The 27,585-nt window shown below is 34.9% G+C and overlaps 1 protein-coding gene across 2 annotated transcripts; it reads right to left on the reverse strand.

Annotated features, from left to right (window-relative positions):
- Window positions 1–76: 76 nt before the first annotated feature.
- On the reverse strand, window positions 77–27,133 carry Rab5 (RAS oncogene family member Rab5). 2 transcript variants are annotated; one of them, XM_076135744.1, is made up of 6 exons: window positions 26,917–27,133; window positions 17,584–17,834; window positions 15,062–15,134; window positions 4,119–4,335; window positions 3,518–3,639; window positions 77–3,199 (listed from the first exon to the last, which is right to left on the reverse strand). In XM_076135744.1, the coding sequence occupies exons 2-5, from the start codon at window positions 17,829–17,831 to the stop codon at window positions 3,536–3,538; spliced, it is 642 nt and encodes a 213-aa protein (XP_075991859.1). In that variant the 5' UTR covers window positions 17,832–17,834; window positions 26,917–27,133; the 3' UTR covers window positions 77–3,199; window positions 3,518–3,535. The 2 variants fall into 2 exon arrangements, with proteins under 2 accessions (XP_075991859.1, XP_075991860.1); XM_076135745.1 differs by lacking the exon at window positions 26,917–27,133 and adding an exon at window positions 26,325–26,652.
- Between the last annotated feature and the right edge of the window lie 452 nt (window positions 27,134–27,585).

Genomic DNA, 27,585 nt, shown 5'->3' on the forward strand with positions numbered 1-27,585 from the left:
CCTTGAAAATGTATCCTGATCTAGGATTTCTGAATCTCGAGGCATAAGGAAGAATTGAAATAAAACACCAAATATATCCATTTACAATGTTTTTTTAATCAATATAATAATATTCTTAATAAATCCAAAATATTTACACAATACAAAAAACATACAATACGACCATGATCGGCGTCTGTCGCCAGCCAGAGTGGTGACTATTCACTAAACAATTTTGGGGAACTGTAACAACTAACACTATTGCGTTATATACTCAATATACACTCGCTCCCTAAGTCATAAGTAGATCAGTAAGATACAATAATGACGCTAAAAACACTGATTTGTTAAACAAATTACTTATCTTTAGCTTCAGTATGAGAATGTGTAGTAGTTTGTATCGACAGTCGGGAGCGACGTGTTCAAACGCTGCCATTGCACCATTCCATAGTACGCCACAAACAATACGCTCACTATTGCCAACAGACAGACAGTGGCGTACTATCAAACAGAACTCATAATATAAGCTTTACAGTTGAACGTCTATCAACAAGTTTAGAACTAAGTCCCGGTGCGAGACACAACACTCATTGTTTCGCGTCAGAATCTGTCCCACTCTCGCTAAGGTGTTACACGTTACCTATCCTTCTTATACATACAAAAATAAACTGCTAAGGAGTGACGCAAGCCTTTAAGGAAATTAACGTGATTTGAACAAGCGAAAACTGAACGCGATCACACTGCATTACAATATAATATTGCTATTTTTATAGCGACGTTTGAAATCAATAAAAGCTGTTACAAAAATTGATTTAAGAATCAAAAGTCAAACCCGCGAACGTGAAGCTAAGTTGCGTTATACCGACGGTAGACAGTAGTGTAGTGTGGTATAATGTGGTGTAGTGTGGTATGTGTGTAGTGTAGTGGCTACACGAGGCGAGACGTGATCGATATATAGCTATCATTCTGTTCCGCAGGCCCTAGTGGATCCTCCCTGTATGGAATGCGATTATAAAAAAGGACACGACAAATGACCCCACCGTTTTACATTTTACTTATAAAATATAAATTATACAAGACAATATACATAATAATTAATAATATGTATAGAACAATTTATCCATCGAATAATTAGTGTTTTAAAAATAACTATATAACTTCCTAGCTGAGAAGTGTAAATCTATTTCTTTCATTAAATAACTATGCCATATTATATTATTTTGAACTAAAATAATGCATCGATGAATGTTCCTAAACGTTTCGAAGAGAATAATCACATTTAGTATCAGTATCAGTAGTGGATACTCACTGAGAGTGTTGAAATAATATTGAAACGTTCAGTACATGAGTGAATTACATGACAGAAATTAGCCTAGACCTTGAATGAATGGATGAGTGAACGATACGAACGAACCACGCGATATACAGGACATAGAGGTTTCAATACCTTTCATTAGAAAGTGGAGTAAGGGGGAAATGTTCACGAGGAAATTGTATTCCATTAATTAGTTATTGCGTTTATCTAGACAACTTCGTTGCAGACTTTGAATACAATCTACAAGTGAACGTTATATAGTACATTCGCTAGCTCGTTTATATGACAACTAAAAGACACACAAGTACCGAATTTATAGAAATCACTGATTTCATTTATCTATTAGTGTCTAAATCAATTGCCACGATGATCTGTTAAAATTAAGATTCTGTTTTATCATCACCGAGTGATTCGTGCTGATTTCATTAAAATTTCCTTCGAAACTAATATTATTAAATCTGCGTGTTATCACTCGATGATAATGAAACATATAAATGTAAACGAATACATGTAAATGCACCTTCACCATAAATTTTGATAATAAACACCTCTATTGCAAATTTAATACACTTTAGTTGGTCGAAATTGATGGAAAAATAAAGAATATATATGAAAAAAGGCCGTTTATACGCTGGATACGTGCACGTTGCGTATACGTGCACGTACACGTACGCAGCGTATACAAATGTTATATATTATTGTATATTTCGACCAACTAAAGCGTACTATATACATATAGTACAATATAACACAAGCTGTTTACTATAACCGAAGGCTGTAGCTACGTCAGTGCTCTAACATGATACAAACGAAAGTAAATATAATCATTTTTATTACATTTTCATTACTGTTACAAATAAGTTTTTAATTCTAGTTATCATTTTTTATCATTAGCTTGTTTTTTTTAATAATATAATGTTTTTTATGACCTCCGCCGACGTACATGCGACATTTTGATGGAGAAGTCGGATAATACATAATTTTATAAAAGATCTGCACATGATTTAATGGCTTAAGACTGTAAAATCATTACTTCAATATTGTTGAAGCATTTTTAAGGCATTTCTAAATAGCACTAAGTTCTAAATTCATACCATATTGTTAGTTCAACGTGTTATATTAAATAATAATTAATCATTGTATTACAGTTCATGCCTTTCAAAAGATGTTCAAATAGAAAGAACTCCACAATAGCAATATAGACTTACTAAATAAAATATATATGAATTAGACTATAGATACTATATTAGTATCAGACCAAAGTTAAACATAGTTCAACTAAGTTTTTAAAGAGATAATTTCAATAACATACTGGTAGTAAAAGATAGGTATACTAGAGTTAGTTCACAAGTAAATTTTATCATAATATACCTAACTTAAGGTCATTTTCACAGCTTACAGTGGGTCTCAGATAGCCTAACTGTAACATAACAGCAATTTATAAAATCAACTGTTATAATAACATGTTATAAGCTATCTTATACTTACATGAAAGTTCTGAAATTGGGCCTTTTTCTTGCAATACATTATTAAAACGAATTCTCTTCAAATACTTAGTTGTTTAAAAATCGCATAACAACTTTGATCTTTATTTTATGCCTTAAAAATAACACAACAATAATCTTTCTAGACTTTTTAGACTTCTTAGTAGTGTTTGTCTGACTGTAATAGACTGAAACATTACTCAAATTGTCACTCAAATCTGAGACTATCAATCAATAACGGTAAAGACGAAGAGTGGCTATTTGAGTAATGCTTCAGTATTGTTTGTTTGTGTGACTGTGTGTCGCATGTAGGCGGGCGCGTGGCGTGTGCGGGGCGGGAGCGGCGCGGCGGCGTGTCCGCTACGTGTCACTACTACATACCTCAACCCGCGCGCACGCCCTCACCAACTGGCGATTTTGTCTGGAATATAGAGAATATGACGCTTTATTATAGCTCAAATAAGTTGTGATAATATGCTTTATGTCAAACTCATAGACTATGGGTCTAATTATTTTGATTGCTAGTTCATAAGTAAATTATAGGAGCAAGGATTACTACAAAATCAATTGTAGAAATCAATTGGCGATTGCATTAAGATCACGTTTACGTTTTAATGATTCGCATTTTCGTTTCGATTTCGGATTCGAATGATATAATAGCCTGATTCAGAGACTGCATTCTACAGTTTTAGCATAAATGTAGCAGGTCTTCAAGTAAATGATAAGTAGGTGTGTGTACCATATGTCGGTCGGTGTATCACTTGCAGCAGGAGGAGGAGCGCTGCTGCTCGGCGTCGCCCAGTCGCCGCGCGCCCGCCGCCGGCCCGCCGCCGCCACCCTCGCTCTTTGGTAACTTGTTCGCTGCAAACACATACATACATTACTTATTTACTATTCCAACTGCGAAAGAAGCCTGAAAATACTACGTTAAGGTTGACATAAGGCACCACACGTAAACATAAAGTATTACGGGCCAACGGGCACGTGTACGTTCGAATTGTTTGGTATAACCGAGCTTGTATTGAAAATATGGATACTGTGAAATCTCATGCAAACCGGTCCCAATGTCTTATATCGAGATAGGGATAGATTTGTTTCTGTCTACTTCTTTTGTTTATTATAAAGTTGCTGAAAAATCTCAGACATTACGAAGTAAGTCAACACAAAAGAGCGATAACTAGCTTGAGCCACAAGATCCTTATTCCTTATGCCTTGTAGTGGGTAGAGAAAAACTGTGGATGATGTTAAACCAAACCATTTTAGACTACACCTATCTAAATAAAATAACAGGCTCTATGCAGATGAAAATAAGTATGACAGATAAGAAAACAGCAACTGACCGATAGCTAAGAATATATCGTTAACATTCATGGCGGTCTTGGCGCTGGTCTCCATGAAGAGCAGGCCGTTCTCGTCCGCGTACGCCTGCGCCTCCTCGAACTCCACCATGCGCTTGGCGGCCAGGTCGCTCTTGTTGCCCGCCAGCGCTATCACTATGGACGGCGACGCTTGTCTCTGGAGCTCTTTCACCCAGTTCTTCGCGCGCCCGAATGTGTCCTGGAAAAATGGATTTGTTGGTTAGTTTACGTGTTTATAAATTGAAATGTATAGTGTCTTTTACGACTCTCTATAATAGAATTTATGATCGTTGATTACAACATTTTACAAAAATCAGTTACAAGATTTGATTTTAAATAGTAAGAAATCTGCGTCTAATTTTTGCGGTCATAAATTTTGATAGAAATAAAATGGCCAACCAAAAATAACCCTTATCTTGTATGGAACTTTGTCGTTACTGTAGCTAAGCAAGGTTTTGGTGTTAAGTGATTCACAACATAAAAAATACTTCTCATCAAAAAATTACTACAAAAGCTCAAAATTTCACGTAAAAAAGACACCTTTCCTTACAATCAATCAGCTTAGCCTTTCTTCCAACTATGTAGGAGTCGGCTTCCAATGTCACCGGGTGCAACTGAATACCAGTATTTTACCTTTTATTACACCTTATTTAAATTTCGACGTGGTAATGTAAAACAATGCGTGTAAGAGCCAACATCAGCTGTGGGTCATCCCACGCGGCTTGTCTAATTGTCTTAGCGGCCAGATCAATATGGAAGATTTAAAAATAAATATATGCTATCGATTGCGCACTATACATAGCGCTACACGAGTGCATTACTACTTTGTTACGTCAATGGATGGTGAATGGAAAACGCATTTACTATGGCACTTGCAGACTTCCGCGCTAAGAAATTTGTCTTTCAGGAACTTCAACAAACATATAAACAACGGACGCAAAGTACAAATAGTACCAATTAAACACATTATGGATGAAAACCTAACTGTTTGATCCACAAAAACAAAAAAAAACTTACATCCGCCCTAGGGTAGATTAATCTGATTATTTTTACGAGAAACCAATGTCTTTTTTGCTCTATTACTGTGGCAAACAAACAGAGTCGTCGGCCTAGTAGTTTGCGATTGGCATCACACACCCGTTGCCGACCCATTAAGAAACCTATTTACTCCCTTTTTAAAGAGCCTTATACTGTAACCCTACGTCTTAGAAAACCTTTATAAAATAAATACACAAGCAAACTCATAATATACATTGTAGTAAGTTGTACGAATAATGAGTCTGTATGAACGTTATCAGTGAAATAAAATGAATGACAGTATAAATAAAACTTAACACTATCACTCATTATAACTCACTATTATTATAAGTAGATAGTTTATTTTAAATCGTGACTATACAATAAGGGCAAGACACGAAGTAAAGTATTTGTTAGTACAAATAGTACCATTTGGCTAAATGTACTGCAGAACATGAATACCTTTTGGCGAATGCAACTTGCAATCAATTACTGTTTTCTTGATATTTTCTTTTGGGAAGGAAGATTCAACAGACAGAATTATCTAGAAAGGATAGAGCTTGCTTTAAGAAAATCTCTGTCTTTTTGGTTCTCCTTTGCTTGGAAAATTGGCGCAAGTTACACTGACCAGCTGACAAGCTTTTTTAAGTCTGTGAGATAAGATTTCCCGGAATGTAATAATACAGGTATAAACTTTATTAAAATCCTTCGAATAGGTTAAGATTAAAAGAATAATAAACACCCATATATTCATCTAAACTTTTACATTAATAATGTTAGTACGATAAGTAAAACCAGTCAAAAAAACCCTATCCCCGCCCGAACTGCAACTTTTTACCCTCCACAATGGTGATTTATAAATATTGCATACAACATACCATGAAACGGTACAATATTAATACAATTAGTAGTACAAATACAAATAATATGTATTGTTTGACGCTCTCGTATCAGTGTCTGTCTGCGACTGCGTGCTGCCCTTGAACCCGAAGACCTATGCGTGTAATACCATTTGTCATGAACCGAAATACAGCCTGGACTGGTCAGAGTATTCAAATATTTATGTGATTACATCTGATTTTAGAAAAAATACTATACGGAATCTTCAGACATATTAAGTGCAATTCGAAGAGTAATTAAAAGGAATTAGCCGTGGGTTAGATTTTCAGTAACTGTCAAGTTTTGCCATAAAAATTAAAACAAAAAGTGTCACTTAGGGGCATGAAAAATAGATGTTGGCCGATTCTCAGTCCTACTCAATATGCTCACAAAATTTCATGAGAATCGGTCAAGCCGTTTCGGAGGAGTATGGCAACGAAAACTGTGACTCGAGAATTTTATATATTAGATTTCAAATAAGTATATTGATTATTGTACGAAGTTTACGAAACCAATGATATTTTGAATTTGAATGAAGCAGAATTTCGACCCCGTACACTATTGACACATACTGTTTTACCTAACTGCCTCCTATTAAAGCTAAGGTCCCATTATATTTGTTGTACATGTAGTGAAAATGGAGAGTTCTTTTGCTCAAAATTTAGAAATTAAACTTTATTTTTACAATAATAAAATTGTGTAAAGGAGATAAACCACAAATATAATTGAACTTACCCAACCTAGCCGAAGGTAGTCATTGCAATTTCTATGGAAATCAATTCCGTAACAGAAGTATAAAATATTAGGATTCCCAACTAGCCACATTAAAACTATAGCTCAGAAATGGTGTACAACTTCGCCCTGTCTGCGATAGCCACACCTTTGATAGTCTGGGCCGATACGTCTATGTCATGATGCTATATTGAAATTAAATTGTCTATTGCAATATGATAGACGGCAATCATAATAATTTTATATTATGGACTTAAACTGCAGATAAAAATAATGAAAATATTGAGTTTATCCAAGAGATATATAAGAGTTTTCGTTTCTCTTCTCCAAATGTGTTTTTTTTTTTGCCTATGTCCTTTTACCAGATGAGGTATACTTATATTATAAATGCGTAAGTTCGTATTTTTGAATCAATGTTTGTAATACAATCACGTCAAAACTACTGAATGGATGAGGCGCCCATAGCCACTTGCGCTCACCGGTCGGTAAACGATCTGTGGGTTAAGCAACCCTTGGCGCGGTCATTCCATAGATGGGTGACCGCATAGTGGTATTTGAACTGGGCGTCTCCGTGCTTCGGAGGGCACGTAAAAAGTCGGTCCCGGCTGTTGTCTACTAAGATAACAGTCGTTAAGCCATGTCAAAGGCCTTCGGGCGGCTTGAACAACTTTGACACTAGGTTGACCGCTAACCATACGATAAGAAGAAGAAGACTGAAGGGATGTCGATGAAACTTTGGTGCATAGATAGGTTTTGTCGCGTAAATCTTTTCACATGGACAACATTGAGGGCAGAATCTAGTAACTATAGTCGTGTTAATTTTGATCCCAAGTTCCGAAGTTTAACAAAAAAGACTACTTCGGCATTTATTATTTTATCATTTTATGGATGATTAGAATTGAGAAACAGAAGCTAAATAACTTTATTAAAAGATAGACTGGTAATTTATACCAGCTATGGAAAGTACATAACTATTATAAACTATGGTGAAAATGAACAGTCATGCTTCATTTCTCATAAAATAATAGAACATTCACGAACAAATAGTATGAAATGATAATGAGATAAAACAGAGGCGCGCGGAGGTTCGTTATATATAATTGTAACGTTATCTGATAAACGTATCAACTGATAACAAGGAACGCTGCATTTCTTTTCATTTATACTTGTCACTTTGGATTTTACGCAAATATTGAAATGGAAGACACGATTGTAATAAGTTTTGTGACATTATACAAATAATAGACGGGAAAGATTTATTATAAGTATAAATAGCTCCGAAACTACATGAAATACGAACTACACGAAAATATTTTAATTATTATTTTATCGCAATCGATTAGCGAAAGGGTCAACATTACTTAAATATAAAAACAAATCCTGTAATTTTTTCTCAATTGCTAAGCAAGGAAGTAAGGGAAAGACTTTGGGTCCTCCACATTGACTCAGTACGAGTTAGACAACAATACTATCATCCAAGAACTGCTGTTTAAGTAAACCTGTATATGCTTCAGCCGAAACGTCGGGCAGAGAACATATAAAACACGTTTATCACAAGCTGTTAGTACTGCTATTATACCTAGTATCATTGTTAGTACTACAACAAAAATGTTATTTGCAAATATAGCAATGTAATAGATATTATCTACGCGCCATCGGCCGGTAACTCCTGCGGGTCAATGCTCTCGTTATTGAAATAGTATAATTGCACGTTTTATTGCTTTATGTGGACTGTCGATAGTGTCGGAACAATTAGAGTAATTAAGACACAGTTTTAACACCTCTGGATAAGTGTCAGGTAGTCTATCAGAAGGAATTTTAAGTTGTTTTTTAAATTTACTATCGCTTTAGTTAGCAGATAGGTTATCACACACTTATTCATATAAAACTAGCTCTTGGACAAGAAATAGCCTGATAATTGCATATTTTAACCCTTATTTGGATTATCAATAGATTCAGAACATTTACGTTAATTTATTTCAGCTATTTACCAGATTATTGATTAAATATGCTGTTTTGCGTCGTAACAAGACGTACTTACACTTAGGTAATACTTATATTAGCCCAGTTCCCATTACCAGCATCGACAAGGAACAGAATCTTACAGTATCCCAGCACACACTGTTGGAAACTAAGTATTAACATGCTTAAGGTCTCCTCGACACATTTTCCTTGCTAGCTTTTCCTTGCCGATGCCAATAATGGGCGCTGGGCTTAATACTAACTAGATTGTTATAAAACGGGTGTCTTTTCGCCCGTGACAAGACGTTCTCTCATAGATACTAAGGTTACCGAGTTAGGGTTTTTTTTTCTGGCAATACTAAACTGTAAAGCAAGGCTTGAAGGGGTTGGCAAGTTGGCTGCGGTCCAAAACTAGAGGTCATTTCTTTTACACGACACTCAAGTCAAAAAGCTTCAAGCATTTCTAATTTCTAGTCTCTGAAAGATCGTTTCCTCCTATCAAACAAAATTCTGCTGAAAGATGTCCTTTTTTTGTAAATTTATTTTACTCTAATGCCTGTTTATTATACCATTTCTGAATAACTCTTAACTAATAGAGGTTTTAATACATTTCCATGTGTCAGATAGGTTATCCAAAACATATCAATAAGTCGTGAAACAAGCCTTACGTATTCCAAAACAACTGAAAAGTAGTATACCTACTCTACTACAAGTAAAAAATATTTTTTTCTAAATCGTGAACTACTTATTACTGTATATTGACAATACGAAAACAGTGCTAACTAAAACGACATCGAAAGTAACATTTTGGAAGTAAACAATGTTTTGCATAATTTCCAGTTTCACACACCTATGATATAAAGGATTTCATACACTAGTGTGTAACTTTTATTTTCTTGAGACGCTTCTGTTCGATCAAGTTTAAGCTATATGTTATTACACTGACAGCCATATGTTAAACCTATGTTAAATGCGAAATAATTTTACTCATCTAGTCTCAGTTCGAAATTTCCTCAGCTAAATTAAGTTCAAAGTCACAGAACAAAAAACTAAAATGCTACTCTCCTATGTAGATGACCTGGACGCATTAGAAAAAGACTAGTCGGATCTTGCCGCCGATAGGGGGATTTAGAATGGAAGGGGAAAGGCCCTTGCCCAGCAGTGGGACACTCAAACGGGCTAAAGAAAAAAAACCTCTCCTATGTTCCGCAAATCTCCAAGAAAAGCTTTATTTTTAAGCAGTCAACTCCCGTAGTTAGAATTACTTCTCAATTTTCGTCATAATAAGATGAGCAGTGGTTTGTACAAGATATTATACACTTGTTTCATTGAAGTGTATAATATTGAATGTAAAATATCTTTGTTCATTCAGAAACACCTGTTTTAAGTAAAGTATTGAATATATCAACAACATTACGAGGTTATCGTATGAGTTTTATTAAACACGTTCTTTATACAGACTCTTCGACATTTAAAACTGTATTGCTATATCTTAAAATTTAATATCAATATCTTTTAGTTTCAAGACTTATCTTTCAGTCTTTTTAGTCACTAAGCATACGCGCGAGTGCGTCCCACGTTAGTGGTCGACGGTTCGAACCCAAGGCAACACACCAATAACTTTTCAGTTATGTTTGTATTAGAAATAATATAATTATCACTTGTTCTAACGGATAAAAAAAATATCGAGATAAATATTGCATGCCTGACAATTATACACATTTCTTAAGGGCATACAGAGTCCACACACTTGGCCAGCGTGAAGCCAAAGCCCCTCTCCCACAATTTGGACACAGCTACAGTATAGGGTTAAAAAGAGTTTGGTAATAATTTCGTCCCTAATGTGGCTAAAGTTATGTCTGGTTCAAAGCTGGTGAAACTTAATCGTAAACCATAATAATGCGTTAATCCTAATACCATACTATTATGCAAAACAAAAGACCTGATAACTGCCTTTTAAAATAGGCGTCTTACTGTAAAGTAAACCGTAATTACAATATACAAGCAATTAATTATCAATTTCTCATAAGAAAAACTGCATAACATATAATAATTCATGTATTTCTTGCGCAGTTTTCTTCCAAGCTAGACATGGTGTGAAAACCCCTAGCTGCCTTGAGACGCGAACGAATGTAATGAGAGGTAAATTGAAAAAGTAGCCTATTACCAGACCTAATATAACTAGCGAAATGTGGTTTTCAAACTACTTAAATACGATATATTTAACTACTACTTTACAAATGATTTTTAAGCAAGTTTTCTTCTAAAACTATTTTTCTATAAATATTTTATTTATAATACCTTCTGTATGAAATAGATAACGCAATGTTATCTATGCTAATATTATTATCGCATATTTGTCTTTATTTCGTGTGGTTGTAAAAATAGCTGAACCTATTTAAATTTAACTTCAGGGCGACTTTTGACTTATTGGGCGAGCGAAGTCGAGGGCTATAACAACGCGGGTATATAAACACAACGTCAAAAAATTATATTGACACCTATTATCATCATTATCGCGATGATCGTTTCAAATCCGCATTGTAAAGTCAGCAAGGTCAACGATATTTATTATAAAGACATTTTATAACTGTTACTTGCAATTGTATTGAAAACGAAACAAAACAAATATTTATATTTTCACACCGGCTAAACTTAAAGGTACAGATCACTCTCGCTATCGGCAGTCCTAGTTCAGTGTCATTAGCTACCGCTCAGATCGTAAAGACAGCCAAAGAAAAAACTTTCAATAAAATTGTACCGAATGAATTAAGGTCGCCGTCCATTGTTTAGGACCGTTACTAGTGCGGGCTGAATCTTTGCAAACAATATTGTGTTCTACCAAGCCTATTGAAATATCAGCTGGTTAGCTAAGCAGTCGTAAAATTGGTTTAATATAGGTACCTATTCGAATTTTGTCAGCAGATATAGAGCAGGTTGAAGACTTTGTATTTCTTCAAGAACGTTTAAAGAACTCTCAGGCTTGCATAGTTTCCTCATGATGTTGTCCTTCACTGTTGAAACAAGTGACAATTCTTTCAAATACATAGACGTACATAATTTCAAATCTAAGCCAAATATCATTGTTTCGGGACTATCTGACTGACAATTATTCCTAAAGGCATTTTTAAAAGTTAACTCAACTTCAGAACGAATTGGAATCTTCAACTTATTTATCAGTACATACATAGTTTTACTACCAAAACAATGTCTACAGATTTTTTGCATACTTATAAAAGTCACATTACAGGTAATTGTGTTAGTGACGAAATATAATAGCATCACGTGTAGTGAGCACTTGTTTATGAATGGTACATACTACATAGTTACCGAGATTCTTTCCTGCTGAGTATTGTCATAGATAAATTGTTCGCGGTTGTATTATTACTGTGTTCTTAACAACTTAAAGCTTATATTTTTTCTTGTAGAAGAAATTGGTGAAATTCGGAAATATAACAAAAATCAGCATAATTAAAGAAAACACACACATACGAAGGTAGTTCACCCACGTTTCGCCATTAACATTGTTAGTCCCATGTAATAGAGGGCGAGCCTATTGCCATTTACCGAGCACCTTATCAAACTCCGTGTTACCAAAGAGAAATATTTTAGCATAAATTAGAAAACTTTTCTTGATCCCGGAATGGAACCCGGAACCTTATGTACAGCATACTGTTACACTACCGACCGCACCAGAGCGGGACTAAATGGATTAAAAACCTACTAATCACAAGGTTCCTCGGGAATTAACAAACCCAAAAATCCTTTTAAAGATTAATACACGAACTGTCCCATGTTACAGTGTAATGTTCGCACACCTTATAGTAAGTAGTTCGCACTAAGTGTAGTGCAAACACGATCGACCTTTGCCTACAGCTGGCTACCACGGTACTGAGTCAAGGCAATGCTTTATACAATACACACTACATAGCTCGTCATAGTGACATAGTTTTAGGAGAATTTCCGTGCAATTCTGAATATTTATCCTTAAAAATGAGGTCATCGATAAACACATCGGATTTTTTTTTGTTAATCCATTATTGTCCCACTGCTGGGCAAGGGTCTTTTTCTGAACTACGGAGGGTTTAGGCCTTGAGTCATCCTCGCTAGAAAAGTGCGGGTGTTCTTAAGGAACTCTCAGGCATGCAAGATTGCATCACGATGTTTTCCTTTACCGTAAGAGCAAGCTAAAGAGTTTGTTTGTTTGTTCGAACGCGCTAATCTCAGGATTGGTCCGATTTGAAACATTCTGTGTTAGACAACCCATTTATCGAGGAAGGCTATATATCATCACACTACGACCAATAGGAGCAGAGTACCAGTAAAAATTGTTACAAAAACGGGGAAAATTATGACCCATTCTCTCTTATGTGACGCAAGCGGAGTTGCGCGGGTCAGCTAGTTTCTAATACGAATTCGAAATTCGTTAGTGTGTTGGCTCGGGTTCGAACCGTCGACCATTAGCATGGGAGATGCCTACTTATACCACTTAGCACCGCTTTACATGATTTAATAACTAAAGGCTAAAAAATCACTACAATCTCTTACATATGTACATTCACCTTTGTTATCAATAGCGTGCGTGAAGTTCACAGCACGTATCAATCCGTGCCGTTATACAGCATGTCGAATGAACATTACATTTGAACCAGTTCATACATTCGGTTACGACGCGCTCTCTAGGTCAACTTGCGAACTTCGATACAATGGAGGCTTTTTGCTATACATCTTTTTAGTATAATAGTCTAGTTTGATAAAAACTGCGGTTTTGATGTTCAGAGTTTAGGAATATCTATTTATTAATTGTCGCCAAGTGTTTAAGTTAACGGTGACTTTAAGTCATTTTAGTAAATATAAATAAATAGGTATATACTATGATTTCAGTTTCCTTAGGACTGGACAGAACTTACTGTCGAAAACACCTTGACTTTTTTACGGCGTGTATAAGCTTGTAAGTGAGTCAGGAAAGTACGTGTGACAACCTATAAGGTGCTATAGTGTACGTATAAGTGCGTGTACGCAAAGGCGTGATAACGAATACGTGCGTATACGCACAAGTAAATGCGTTCGCTAGAGTACGTATGAAACGATTAAGACATCCATTATTAAAAGAAATGACAGAAGAACCCCGAAAAGGCGAGACACGAAACAATTCTTATTTACGAAAGTTGCAAAATATAAACTTAAGTGATAAAACAATATCGTTCATTCACTTTAACCAAAAATAAAGGACAATAAAGATTGTATCGTGCGTGCGCTAGTTTCCGCGTTGTACTATTTTGTGTTACAATATGACGTTTGGCGTAAACAATACAAAAGGACAAAGACGTTGTTCTGCCTATTACGAGGCAAAGAGGAAACGATGACTAATCCTCTATAATCAATCGACTTTAGTACCTAGTACTAAATACCTTTTGTGAAATTTCATGCGTGAAGAAAAAACATCTATACTAATATTATAAAGCTGAAGAGTTTGTTTGTTTGTTTGTTTGTTTGTTTGTTTGAACGCGCTAATCTCAGGAACTACTGGTCCGATTTGAAAAATTCTTTCTGTAATAGATAGCCCATTTATCGAGGAAGGCTATAGGCTATATATCATCACGCTGAGACCAATAGGTGCAGAGTAGCAATAAAAAATGTTACAAAAACGGGGAAAATTTTGACCCATTCTCTCTTATGTGACGCAAGCGAAGTTGCGCGGGTCAGCTAGTTGATAATATATGCGTCTCTTATCGAAATGTTATCATTATCGCTCAGTATATTTTAGTACCATGTAATAAGGAGCTATTGCTATTTACCGGCCACGTAAGGAATTGATTACTGCTGCTTATAGCCTGTATAATAAATATTTGACTGAATAAAATTGGTACCTGTTAAATCCGGGAGCTGTCGACCCCCAGAAACATGTTTAGAACATGTTTCTGGGGGTCGACAGCTATTTTACTTTTATATAATTAGTCAGCCTAGTATTTCGTTCAACTATGTTGGACTCGGTTTCCAGTCTCATCAGACACAGCATTTACCAGTATTTTACATGGAGCGACTACCTATCGAACCTCCGCAACCCAGTTAACCTGTGTTATAACACGATACCCCTCTGTAAGACTGGTTGTCAGACTTTCAAGCTTCTGACTACTGATAACGACTGTTAAAGATCTTTGAAAATGACAGCTGAGGCCCACTACTTTAACATGCCTTCCGCGCATGGAGGAACTCGTTAAGTATAATATGCTTTTAAATAATTGATTCGTCATATTAATTTCAACTACTGAAGAGTTCGTAAGGTTAATTTCCCGCGTAAATTGCTCAAATAAGAAAAAATAAAAGAGTGTTACCTGATTAGTAATATCATATACGACGATCGCCGCCTGCGCTCCCCTGTAGTACATCGGCGCTAAGCTGTGATACCTGCAGATAAACAATTAAAAATAAATAACATTACAAAAAACATCACTTATGTGGCATATAGTAACGGTTCAAACTATATTGTTTTAAGGTTAGGCCGTGAGAAGTGTGAGAAAAGTTATCAATTATCTTAATGTTAAAGAAAGTAAGTAGGTGCATCCTCAGTCAGGCTTAGTTATTTCAAACAGATTTTTCTATGAATCTCCCAACCCGCACTTGGCCAGCGTGGTGGACTTATGGCCTAACCCCTCCCTCATTACGGGAGGAGACCCTTGCCCAGCAGTGGGACATTTATGGGTTAAATTTATTATTTCTCTGAATATTGTCTAAGGGCTACATTTGTATGAATTCTAGATAGGACAACAATATCATCGAAAAATTATATTTAAAAACCATCACCTTAACTACAATCAAACCTAGTCTATGCCCTGGTTTTCTTCTGAATAAGTATCGGTTACCTCATCAGGTAAAATTTTGTCAGTTGCTATCTTAGAGCCCTACCTTACTAGCACGCCATGGCGGCGTCGCTCGTACGTCGTCGTCGCCTATAGTGCTGTCAATTTATCTATCGGATAGGTTATATTTCGTCTTTTAACCATAAGGTGCGAAACAGGCCTTTAAACCTGGACCATCTGTTTGACAACCAGTCTATAGTTCACAATCCATGTCGAATTAACTTTCAGAAGCATAATCGTGTTTTTAAACACGGCAATTAAATGTCTTTGTATTCAATGTATTAATTCCCCTATAAACACAGTATAAGTACAAAAGAATGTAGGTCAACTAACAATTATAAAGAACCGACGCAGATTTGTTCGCAAAGCGCTCACGGTACTCCATTCTTATTATGATTCAAGGACTCGAGCTGCAGTTTTCCTCTGCCATTTACATTTTAGGTGTTTGTGATTTTTTTCTACATAGCTTTATTGACTTACTAGGTAGGTATGCAATTATTTCCGAAAAGAGTTCTTAGAAAAATACGTTGTCTTAATCAAGGAAGTATGTAAATAGAACTAAAATTCGGTAAGAGAAAATCGCTGAGTAAAAATAGCTAACAATGAAATATAACGTAATGACCAGATACGTGGAGTACAGAACCTCATAGGTCTATCAGAATTCGGCAACAAATATTTTTTTTTATATTAGCCTTGACATAGCTACTGAGACACGATGTTTAGTTTACTGGATGTCATATTAAGTCTGTTCAATCAAATCGTAAGTTCTACCTAACGTTATGGCTCGAAGGAGCAATTTTATTTACGACTAGCTGACCCGCGCAACTTCGCTTGCGTTAAAAATTTTCCCCGTTTTTGTAACATTTTTCACTGGCACTCTGCTGCTATTGGTAGTAGCGTGATGATATATAGCCTATAACCTTCCTCGATAAATGGACTATCTAACCCTGAAAGAATTTTTCAAATCGGACCAGTAGTTCCTGAGATTAGCGCGTTCAAACAAACAAACAAACAAACAAACAATCAAACAAACAAACAAACTCTTCAGCTTTATATAATATATTAGTATAGATGATGGGCATCTTCATGCTGTAAGTTTTGATAATTGATTTACTAGTATTTAAGTAAAACTAATATGTGAGTACTAAGTTGTATAATATATGCGTTTGTATCAAAAATCTTTGTACTACATAAAAAGACAATGCAGATGAAGATATCTGAAAGAAAACACCATGACTCACTCATTTTTGTGAGCGGCCTTGTGCGATGACGTCACTGGGCGATAATGCACGGTACTTCGAACACTACCTACTGAACGAGTACGAATTCGAACAGTAACCATCGCTCATTATGTGACAATCGCAAGGACGTTCGATTATCTCTTAATTGATTTGTTACGTGTTGTTTTTTAATTAAGTTTAAAAATAGGACATTTTTCGTTTCGTCAGAATCTTTATTTATTGTTTTGTGAGCTATGAAATACTGATAACTGATAACGTATCAGTTTAACTGAGAAGAATGCACTGTAAACATTAACTTTAGTCTACCTCTGTCGTTTTTAGACAGATAACCATGAGTTTCTAAAACAATACTTAAATTGGTGCTGATGAAAAGGCCCATATTCACTTGATAGTGCATCTCTTATTGTCGGTTACTGTAATCGTTACTGCTTAGACATTTCATTTGAGAATGTCAATCTATACTAATATTATAAAGCTGAAGAGTTTGTTTGTTTGTTTGTTTGAACGCGCTAATCTCAGGATCTACTGGTCCGATTTGAAAAATTCTTTCAGTGTTAGAAAGCCCATTTATCGAGGGAGGTTATAGGCTATATAACATCAGTAGCAACGAAAAATGTTACAAAAACGGGGGACATTTTGACCCATTCTCTTATGTGACGCAAGCGAAGTTGCGCGGGTCAGCTAGTGGTCCATAAACTTGTTTTGATAGAAAGGTCGCTATTCTGCTGGAAGATACTAATGAAACAAAAAGCTTACCTTTCCTGTCCCGCAGTATCCCAAATCTCAAACTTAACGGTAGTGTCATCGAGACACACAGTCTGCGTGAGGAACGCGGCGCCGATGGTGCTCTCCTGGTACTCGTGGAACTGGCCCTTGACGAAGCGCAGCACCAGCGACGACTTGCCGACTGCTGACTCGCCCAGAAGGACTAGCTTGAACTGACACACTTTGGTCTGAGGCGCGCCGTTCGGCCGCTGCGCAGCACCGCTCCTGCTTGTCGCCATCGCCTGTAACAAACATAAAACATCATGAGTCAAAGCTGTTCTTAAAAGCTACACGGTATAAAACGACGGTTTGAAACAGAATAGTCTATATTAAGATGCTCAACAGGGCTTACGCGCGATGATGATTTTACGATTCCGCGAGCATTGGCAAAATATTTTCTAAGACCAATAAAAAAAATCATTAAACAAAAATCGAGGTGCAATTAGTATTGCCCGCGAAAGGGTTTAAGGTTAGGATACCTAATTTATTGCCTGACGTTTCTGTTCTGACCCTGAGATCGCAAACTTAACGAATTTAAAAATTAACTTGCGAAAAAATTGCGTTTGTAGTACCTTTTGACAATTTTAGACGACGCTAGTGAAATAGGATAGGTAGCTCTCATTGTAAATGAGCTGATACGATGAAGGCAAAAACTGGATACGCCCACTTTTTATTCAAATTGATAGTTCTTGTCGTAACTGCTTTAAATTAGACACAGAAATTCCCAATCTCAATAAAAGTATTCTAGCTCATACGGCATAATCAGAAGCCTAACCTATGAATAACTAATTGTTTTTATCCCGGGAAAACCCCGGAAACAATTATATTTCTACGTTATTCCAAAATAATCCATGACACAATAAAAAATTGGGTTGACAACGGTATTACGATTACATGATTAATGTATTTGTAATGTTATATTATCGTATTGTTGAAAAATGCGAACAAAATAACAATATTTTATCTCGCACAGTCTAGCCCGACAGAGATAAGTATACAAATGACATTTAAATATAACGGATGGCGAGTTTGTTCGTTTTAACTTCCTTGAAGGTATAGCACAGAGAAAATATGGAAGGTATGCTGACTAAAGACCGTCTGACTACTACGGAACTACAGAGGATCGAAGACCATTGTGGACCTGCATGGTAGATGTGGCTGGGGGAAAATTACTCCAATAAGGTATAAGGAGTCCATACAAAAGAATTATGTCATTTCATCTTAGAGGCCAAGATCTACTTCAGGTAGCCAGTAAAGTCAGTTTTATAGGTAGATATCTCACTTAGAAGCTAGGTAGGAAGATTCTTAATTTCCGACTTCAACATCCTAGAATCGTGTGTAGATATGAATGTGGGTGAAGCGAAAGAAATATGTATGACATAGAGTAATGCTACAAAGTGTTTAACTCCCGCATAGAGTAGTGTTATGAAGTCTTCAACTTTCCCAAAAAGTTGGATCCATGATTAAGTCTCACAAATGGACATTTCTTATACTTAAAATATAGTCGGCACTGTCGATAAATTATCAAGAGTGACATTTAATACGTACTCCAAAATAGTTCCTGTGGCACCTGCTAAAGGCGCTGATCAAAATTGTGTGTCAATAATAATACAAAATATCTTGACTAGTAATATAACGAAGAAAGGCAGGAACAAAATCCTTTTAATTTAACGATCCAATTATTTTACTAAATTAGATATTTGCTTCACGAAAGCTCTGAAGGCTGATAAGTGGCATGGTTTACAACATTTTTCTAACATTTATTACTACATTTGAATAGTAATACGTTCGCCCTTGACCGGCGAGAGTTGGCTCAAATGTTACGACCTTACTGCCATGTGAAAATTACTAAAACTAAGTTAAGAAAATGGAAAATAGACGAAGATGGGACTTGTTTATGACTGTCTAGATGTGAATAATATACATCAGGACATGCGTACATACATGATATCACGTCTTTTGCCCATAGGGCTAGGCAGAGACCAAAGAACGCCACTTTGCTCGATCCTTACAAAAATCCCTTGCCTCATTCACATCCATATATCTTGTCATACAGGACCGCCGATTGAGAGATGTGATCTGTGTATGTCTTTCTAGGGCTCTACTTAAAACATTTCTACTAATACTATAAAAGTTATAGTAATTCTGTATGTCTGTCTGTTACGCACATGCTGCTAAACAGCAGAACCTATAAGGATAATGAGAATCATAAGACTTTTTGTTCACTTTCTTCCTTGTGTGTGACTTTTGCTTTCATGCATTGACTAATTTATCAAATAATATAATTGTTGAAGAGTGAATTAACGAAAACAACTTAAGCCAAAGACTTTATTATACGTATTTAACTAAAAACTCAGCTAATAAAACTTGGCTCCATTTCGGATATGAGCATATTTAGTTAAACTTCAACATGCTGACCAAATGTAGAGGAAAAAATGTTTTCCTAATAAAAATACAAGTTAAAACAATAAATATCTTTGTGATGCGGGTTTCCTCATACAATATGACGCTGTTCACCGCTAGCCAGTCATAATACGTAGTACGTACGTCATCGCAGTGCAACCGCGGGGCTTCACTACTTCGAGTTCAATATGGAGTAAATATTTGATTCACTGCCTACTTTACTACTTCAAGTATGAACAATATATTCATTATATTTAACGCTCTAAAGACCTTCTGAAAAATTTCCTCGTTCGGGAGGAGACCCTCGCCCTTGGGATAGTAATGGGTTAAAAAAAGACCTTCATAGTTCTTTTGCTAAAAAAAATATATAGCTAAGACCATCATGCTTAATAAAATACCGGATTAGGGACATTTTATTACCTAAGCTGTTTAAAAAAGTCTCAGGGTTTGTTCCTAAAGGAAGTTTAGATTACATTAACACAGCTATTCTGTCATGCAGCAATATTTAAAAGAACTTTTACGATAAAAAGACGGAATATTTAAAATATATAAGATTTTTTAGAAAATAGTCTCTTACCCAATGATTTCTATAAGCATGTACCCTCGTCATTTCATAACAGCATAAATTACAGTTAGTACTAATGCCTTTAGCTACAATTACACACAACTCATTACACACTACAACAATATAAAGACCAAAATATCCCTTTAAAATTTTCATTAAAACCCCATAAAATAACACCTCTTGTATCGCCCCCAAAGTTCCCGGATACACTGGACTTTTTCATATTTACAAATAAAAATTAGTCATACTTAAAACTTCAAGTGGATTTTTAAATTCAAGAAATTTCGTCCACGTCAACCTGTCTCATAATTTTGATGATTAATGTATACGATAATTCTATGAGTAAAGTATTGAAACTTAGTTAGAATCATCTTATGAAGTACTTAACGAACCGCCTAAATTCCAACCCACTTGAGATTTATAAGGGTCTAAAAAAGACTGAAAAAAATATTGCTTATAAGGATTTTTATCTAGGCGTCAGGCCGTGATTTTATACATGAGAAATAGGCTTTCACTATCGATGACTTAAAAGAGGCCAAGAATCCCTTCTTGTCGTATGGTTAGTGATCAACCTAGTGTCAAAGTTGTTCAAGCCACCCGAAGGCCTTTGACGTGGCTTAATAACTGTTATTTTAATTGACAACAACCGGCTTTTAACGTGCCCTCCGGAGCAAGAATCCCTGAGAGCAGCCTTCGTTACTATATTATTCGTGAAAGAAATACAGAAAATATGGTTTCCGAGTTTAGATTTAAATAAGTTTGCATCTGGCGCTAAAAATACTCAGTATTACAAAATAATTGAAAATTAGAACAGTATAAAGAATGTGTTAAACGTAACCTACTTCATTCCAACTGCAATATGACTGCAAATATGCAGTTTAACATTAGGATAGAACGCAAATTGCAGTTCGTACATTCACCCTTATAAAAATGATCTAAAGGTTTAAATATACGCAGTGCTCGTTTGTTGACGATATCCATAATAATTTTGACTTACAAATGTCATTTGCATAGCGATATAAGAAAAAGTAATTTGCACACAGATTACTTGCTTATAGAGGAAAACAAGTAAATGTATAAATATTTGTATCGTATGGGCATCGAACTCACGGTATGCAGGCAGAGGTTTACTGTACTAATCGGTACACTATAGGAATAAGTTAGCACTTTCACTCGTCAATACGTTTATGTAAGTGGCTATGTGATATGGCTAGAGATGCAACCACTATTTTATTTAACCGAAGAAACCTTGCCTAATATGTAACAAAAATACAATAAAATCTCAGGCAAAGATCTTTAAAATAAATAAAAGGTGAAAGAGTATGATGATCTGAAAGGAAAAGCGACCAATGGCGACTTGGAAGGAACGGAAAAAGTTTTGAAGTTGGTATAAGTTTTGACTAACTACAAAGAAGTTTGTGGTCGACTACCATAATAGTAGTCTTCGTGTTGGACAAGTGACTTCGGTGCGTTTGCGCATAGATACGGTATATTTACAAAGCTCCTTTAATTTTATACGATCCGGAAACTACAAGGTACGAACATGTAGGAAGGAAAATATTTGCATATCCTTTTTCCTTTCTGAAAGACAGTATTTTTGTTGAAAACCATAATTATTGTAGGAAGGTTAAACAGTATCGAAAGATACAAGTGTTAATTACTATTTTACGACAGGTGTTGATTCTCACATGAAACAAACATTTGTGCGAGATAGCGAGACGTTTAGGAACTGAAACTTTATGGATACATAAAGGACCTACTAGCGGATAGACCCGAACTCGGAGCCCGATCGCAGCATTTTCTTTTTCTCCATTCAACAATCATCATCATCATATTTCAGTCTTTACTTACTACAAAACTGTAATAAAAAAATCATACTAAAGGGATTAACCCTTGAAATCACTGTATATTGTTGTAAAATCCGTTTCGTATTTACCGAGTTCATACGAACAGGCTGACAGACAGACGCGAGGAAGCCTGTGTTTTGTGATATTAAAAAGAACTGTTTAAAAAGTTTTATCAGCAGTCTTAAGGACAAAGAAGGTAGGAAGAGAAAAGTCAACGACACGTAATGGCGACCTCCTTCTCATAAAAACAATAAGTTGCACACGCTATCTCGAGCAAATGTTATTAACTTATAAGCGCTATTTATCTGCCGTCCTACTGACACTAAATATTTGAAAATATCAACATTAAGAATAAAGGAAGTCGAAATGAAAAAAAGTCTACACCCAATTTTTTTATCGGCGAAAACTTATTTCCAAAACCAAATTGTTACGTTCTTGATAGATAATGTATGGAGAACCTGTCAAAAACCTCAAGATATGTTTTTGACGATGGCAATACGACTTATAGAAAAAAAAATACAACAAACTAATTGGCGCCAAATAACGAAAAGCGAACGATCCTCGTGTCTTTTTTATCGGACAAGTTAGTGTTTACATTCAGCCAACAATAAACATTAATCTACATAAATCAAGCGTAAACAAGTATCTCTACGCTTATTTATAGAACGTTTTAATTAGAAAAATAATAACATAGTACCGCTTAGCGAACGATGAATATAATTGCAAGAATCATTTACGAAATGAAACGTCAATCAAAATTAAAGTCTTCGCGAGTTTTCCTTCATTCTTTATATGACCATATTTTCCTATTAAATCTATACTAATAGAGTTTGTTTGTTTGATTGTTTGTTTGTTTGTTTGTTTGTTTGTTTGAACGCGCTAATCTCAAGAACTACTGGTCCGATTTGAAAAATTCTTTCAGTGTTAGATAGCCCATTTATCGAGGGAGGCTATAGGCTATATAACATCACGCTATGGTTATTAGGAGCGGGGTAGCAACGAAAAAGATCTCTTAGGTGACGCAAGCGAAGTTGCGTGGGTCAGCTAGTTGATAAATAAAACATGTCAGACTAGAATGTCAATACAATCTGTGATGTCCTTCAAAAAGGACAGGTGCATATTTTGCAACTGGCAAGCATGTTTAAAGATTTTGAATGTCAATGAAGCAAAGTCTGGAAGTATAAAAATGAGGCTGTATAATTTTTGCCTACCCTCATTCAGTGTCTTAGTTATCTGGAAGGATAACTACAGGTACATAGATAATAAATAAATAATACAGATAGCTACAGGTTTATGCTTCATTAACGAAAATTAATTTCGGGAAGCATTTTTAAATTCATTAGTGTCCCACTGCTGGGCAAGGGTCTCCTAACGAAAAAGGAAGGTTTGAATCCTTGAGTCCAAGAAGCATGCAGACAAAAAAAAATACGGCAAATTATTTTAATGTAAGGCTAATAGGATTCTAATAAGATTTTCATAAATTATGAATAGCTTAACTATAATATTTTCTACTGTTACAATGAATGCTAAAAATCTTCAAATCGAATTGACTAACCAGTTTTACTTGTAAATAAATTATGCAAAATGTAGTGTACGATAATTAGCTACCCACCTTGAGTACAAACGGCTAAACATGAGCCTAACCATACACAATACCTAATGTCACAGGACAATAGCCTAACTAAGGCCTTGAATGACCAAAATGTCGTAAATTCCTTACACAATTGTATGCAGTAAACAAGGTTTTGAAAACATCCATAGTATTATTATAATTTTGTGTTATTTTTTCATTATTAACACTAAGTTTGTGAGAGTTAAGTTACTCTAAGTTTTGCTTCTTTCAATTTGGGTCACAGCAGGGTGTTATTGAAAGTGGGAAAACACAACAGGAGTTTGTTTATAGTGATGAAAAACTATCACTAGCTACAAATGTTGCTTGTTTCATTAATAAATAACTAAATATAATTGGACAACTCACACACGGTCATTTGATTCTCAACTAAGCAAATCTTGTACTATGGTAACCAAATATCTGATAAACATACTTATATACTTCTAAATACATACTTACATAGATACATTAACAACCAACATTAGATTCATACATCTTATTATTCATAAATAGGTGCAAAATATACAAAAATACTCTCTATTCTATCAATCTTGTAAAGGGGATGGTAGACTGAGGCAATTGGTGAGAGGTCAAACACAGAACCAGTAGTTTACAGGCTTAGTATGAACATCCTTTCATCATAATTGGTACAGTAGTTTATGTGTGAAAATCTTACAGACAAAGAAACATAATTCTATATTATAGTAGTTAACATTATAATATTAGTGAGTGTTGTGTAATGTTTACAACTAATAAAACTGGTTAAGTTATCAGTATAGTTAATTGCATTTATAGTCAAACCAGATTAGGTATGAATAAAGATTAATTTTGAGGTAAACAAACATTTAAGGCAACAAGAAAAGATTTTAATATAAAGTAAAGTGAAAATGAATTTAGTGAAATTTGACAGGAGAGATAATAGGCAACTAGCACAGTTCATTAGATACAGTATAGTGACAGACAGTCATACAGACAGACAGACAGACAGACAGGCATGCAGGCAGGCAGACAATCAGACAGACAGACAGACAGACAGACAAGCAGGCAGGCAGACAATCAGACAGTCAGACAAACAGAAGTCTTAGTAACCTATTATCTTGTTTTTACCTTTTTCCAGACCTATTTTTACGCCTTAAGTAAGCAACACAAAATAAAATTATTTATCTATTCTGGTAAACTTCTTCATATTTCTTCGGTCTATATGTACCCCTAGTGAAATAGCAGTGATTTTATGTATGTATGTTTATAAAGTTACATAACATGTACATAATGACAAACACACTCTCATCTTCAATGACTGCACAAATGTTATCAATTAGTATAATTTCTAATCATCTATGATATTAGTAAACTAATGATGTTATTCATGTTTATATTATTGCATAATGTTGTGACTTGTGTTAGTTTATTTATAATAAATCTTTGTGAAAGGAGAGTTTAATATTTAGATTTTAACAGGAATATGTATGTCTGTAACTTGTGTATGAGATATGTGAATAAAGTATAAGATAGAAGGATATAATAATACAGTCCACATACAAAATATGAAGATTTTGAAGCATATGCCAATTATAAAATGAAAAAAAGTATATTTGTGAGTGTATTTTGATCTAGACTAACCTATATATTATAGCAATTAAAAAAAAAAAGGTGGCACAATATTTATAAAATAACATTGTTTTGTCTATAGTTCTTACTACAGGACTTAAGAATAATTTAGGAAAAAAATATTGAATGTATTTTTTATTTATAAAGATATACAGCTATGTCTACTACATGTAGAGAATATGTAATTCAAAATATTTATGTAAATGAGATTAAAATACCAGTTTATCAAAACAGATTATAACTCGATACCAGAGTTAACCAGAGTTAACTTACTAAAAGTTTACTAAAATATTGAATTAAGGACTGTTGTTGAAAACTTTTTACATTTGGAAATAAATAAGGACACTTGTATGTATAAATAATAGGAAAGAACATGTAATACAAATATTGGAAGGGATTACTAAGTTACTTTAAGTACTTGTATGATTCATTTCAGTAGAAATTGTAATTATTGTTCATCATAAGAACTTATGACAAATCATTATAATTATAATTTTATCTTTTATTGTTTTTAAGACTAGAGATATTATAAAAAGCAGGCCACATGAAGAAGTATTTTTTATCTATGTTTATTTAGTTCATTGTGCAATGCAAAGGAAAAGGTACTAATTTCTTACTCTAAGTGGATTGTTACCTAATTCTATAAGCAAGTATCTATGACAGTTTAAACATATTATTGATTCTAAATATTACTTACCGGATAAAAGTCCAACAAAAACACAATTGGACACCATTGACAAAGCTTAACTGGTTACTCAGAAAACTAATCACCCATGCACATTAAAAAAATCCAATTTGTTTTTTTTATCAAACCTTGAGGCTTGAGAACTACGAAAGCGACTGCAATAAAGTCTCGATTAAAACGGTAAACAAGAAATTGTTATCTCTACGTCCGTATCGTCGGGAAATCACAAAGAAACAAAAGGTATTACAATGACACTTTATCAGCCACTGTTCGACGCAGTTCGCCGGACCTACATAATATAATTTCTCGATCAATTTATCTGTCGCGCACTAAAAACGTGTCTGTTATGATGATGACTAACCGCTTATGCCCGTATCACAGCGTTTCCTTCGACTCGGACGATTAAAAAATTACCTATAGACGCCCTCATCGGAATCAGCTGTATGTCATAAAAGCACTCGACGTAGGCATCTACGCGTTCGATCACTTGTCCAGACAACTACTGTGCAGTACAATACACCTAATCTTCTCGTTTCATGAACACTCTCAACATTATTCGATAAAATGACGCATTTACTTGATTATAAGGATATGAAAGACGTACCCTCCCTGTTATTATACTGCTGTTTTGCACTTTTCCTCTGGCGACAGATCCTCACGAGGTCGCCGTGTCGCCGAAAATATCATTAATTACACACTTTAATGAATAAAATCATTAATTTTAAATGCTAAACTGGAAAATCTAGCACAGAAATGCAAAATGACCACGAACAAACATGGAAGCGAGAGAGCGAGCGAGACGTTTCATTTCACAAAAAAACTGTCTATGGTTTGAGGATACGTCATTTTTAAGAAAAACAGCTGATTGTTTATGATTTAAGTAATTTTTCACGTAATTTATTAATGAGCTCATTCATGATATTTGTCAATAAAATTACAATAAAACGGACCAAAACTACGCATAATATCTTATGTAGATACGAGGTTATTTTATAACTGTTGAACGCTAGAAATACGTTCATAGTGTACCTATTTTAAGATTTATGCCTGCTTTTTTAAATTCATCAAATGATAGTAAAAATCCAGGAACTGGATTTAGTTAATATTTCAGAATTAATCAAACAAAAACATTTATGTTTCTTTTAAATATTTTATATTTTCATTTATTTTCCTACAGTAACACCAAGCCAATGAAAAATAACGTGATTGTGTTCCTTTCCTGAACATTTTATTATTCATCTCTTTCTATCATACACAAATCTCTGATTCTCGT

The sequence above is a fragment of the Anticarsia gemmatalis genome, chromosome 3, assembly GCF_050436995.1.
Source record: "Anticarsia gemmatalis isolate Benzon Research Colony breed Stoneville strain chromosome 3, ilAntGemm2 primary, whole genome shotgun sequence".
Taxonomy (NCBI): Eukaryota; Metazoa; Arthropoda; class Insecta; order Lepidoptera; family Erebidae; genus Anticarsia; species Anticarsia gemmatalis.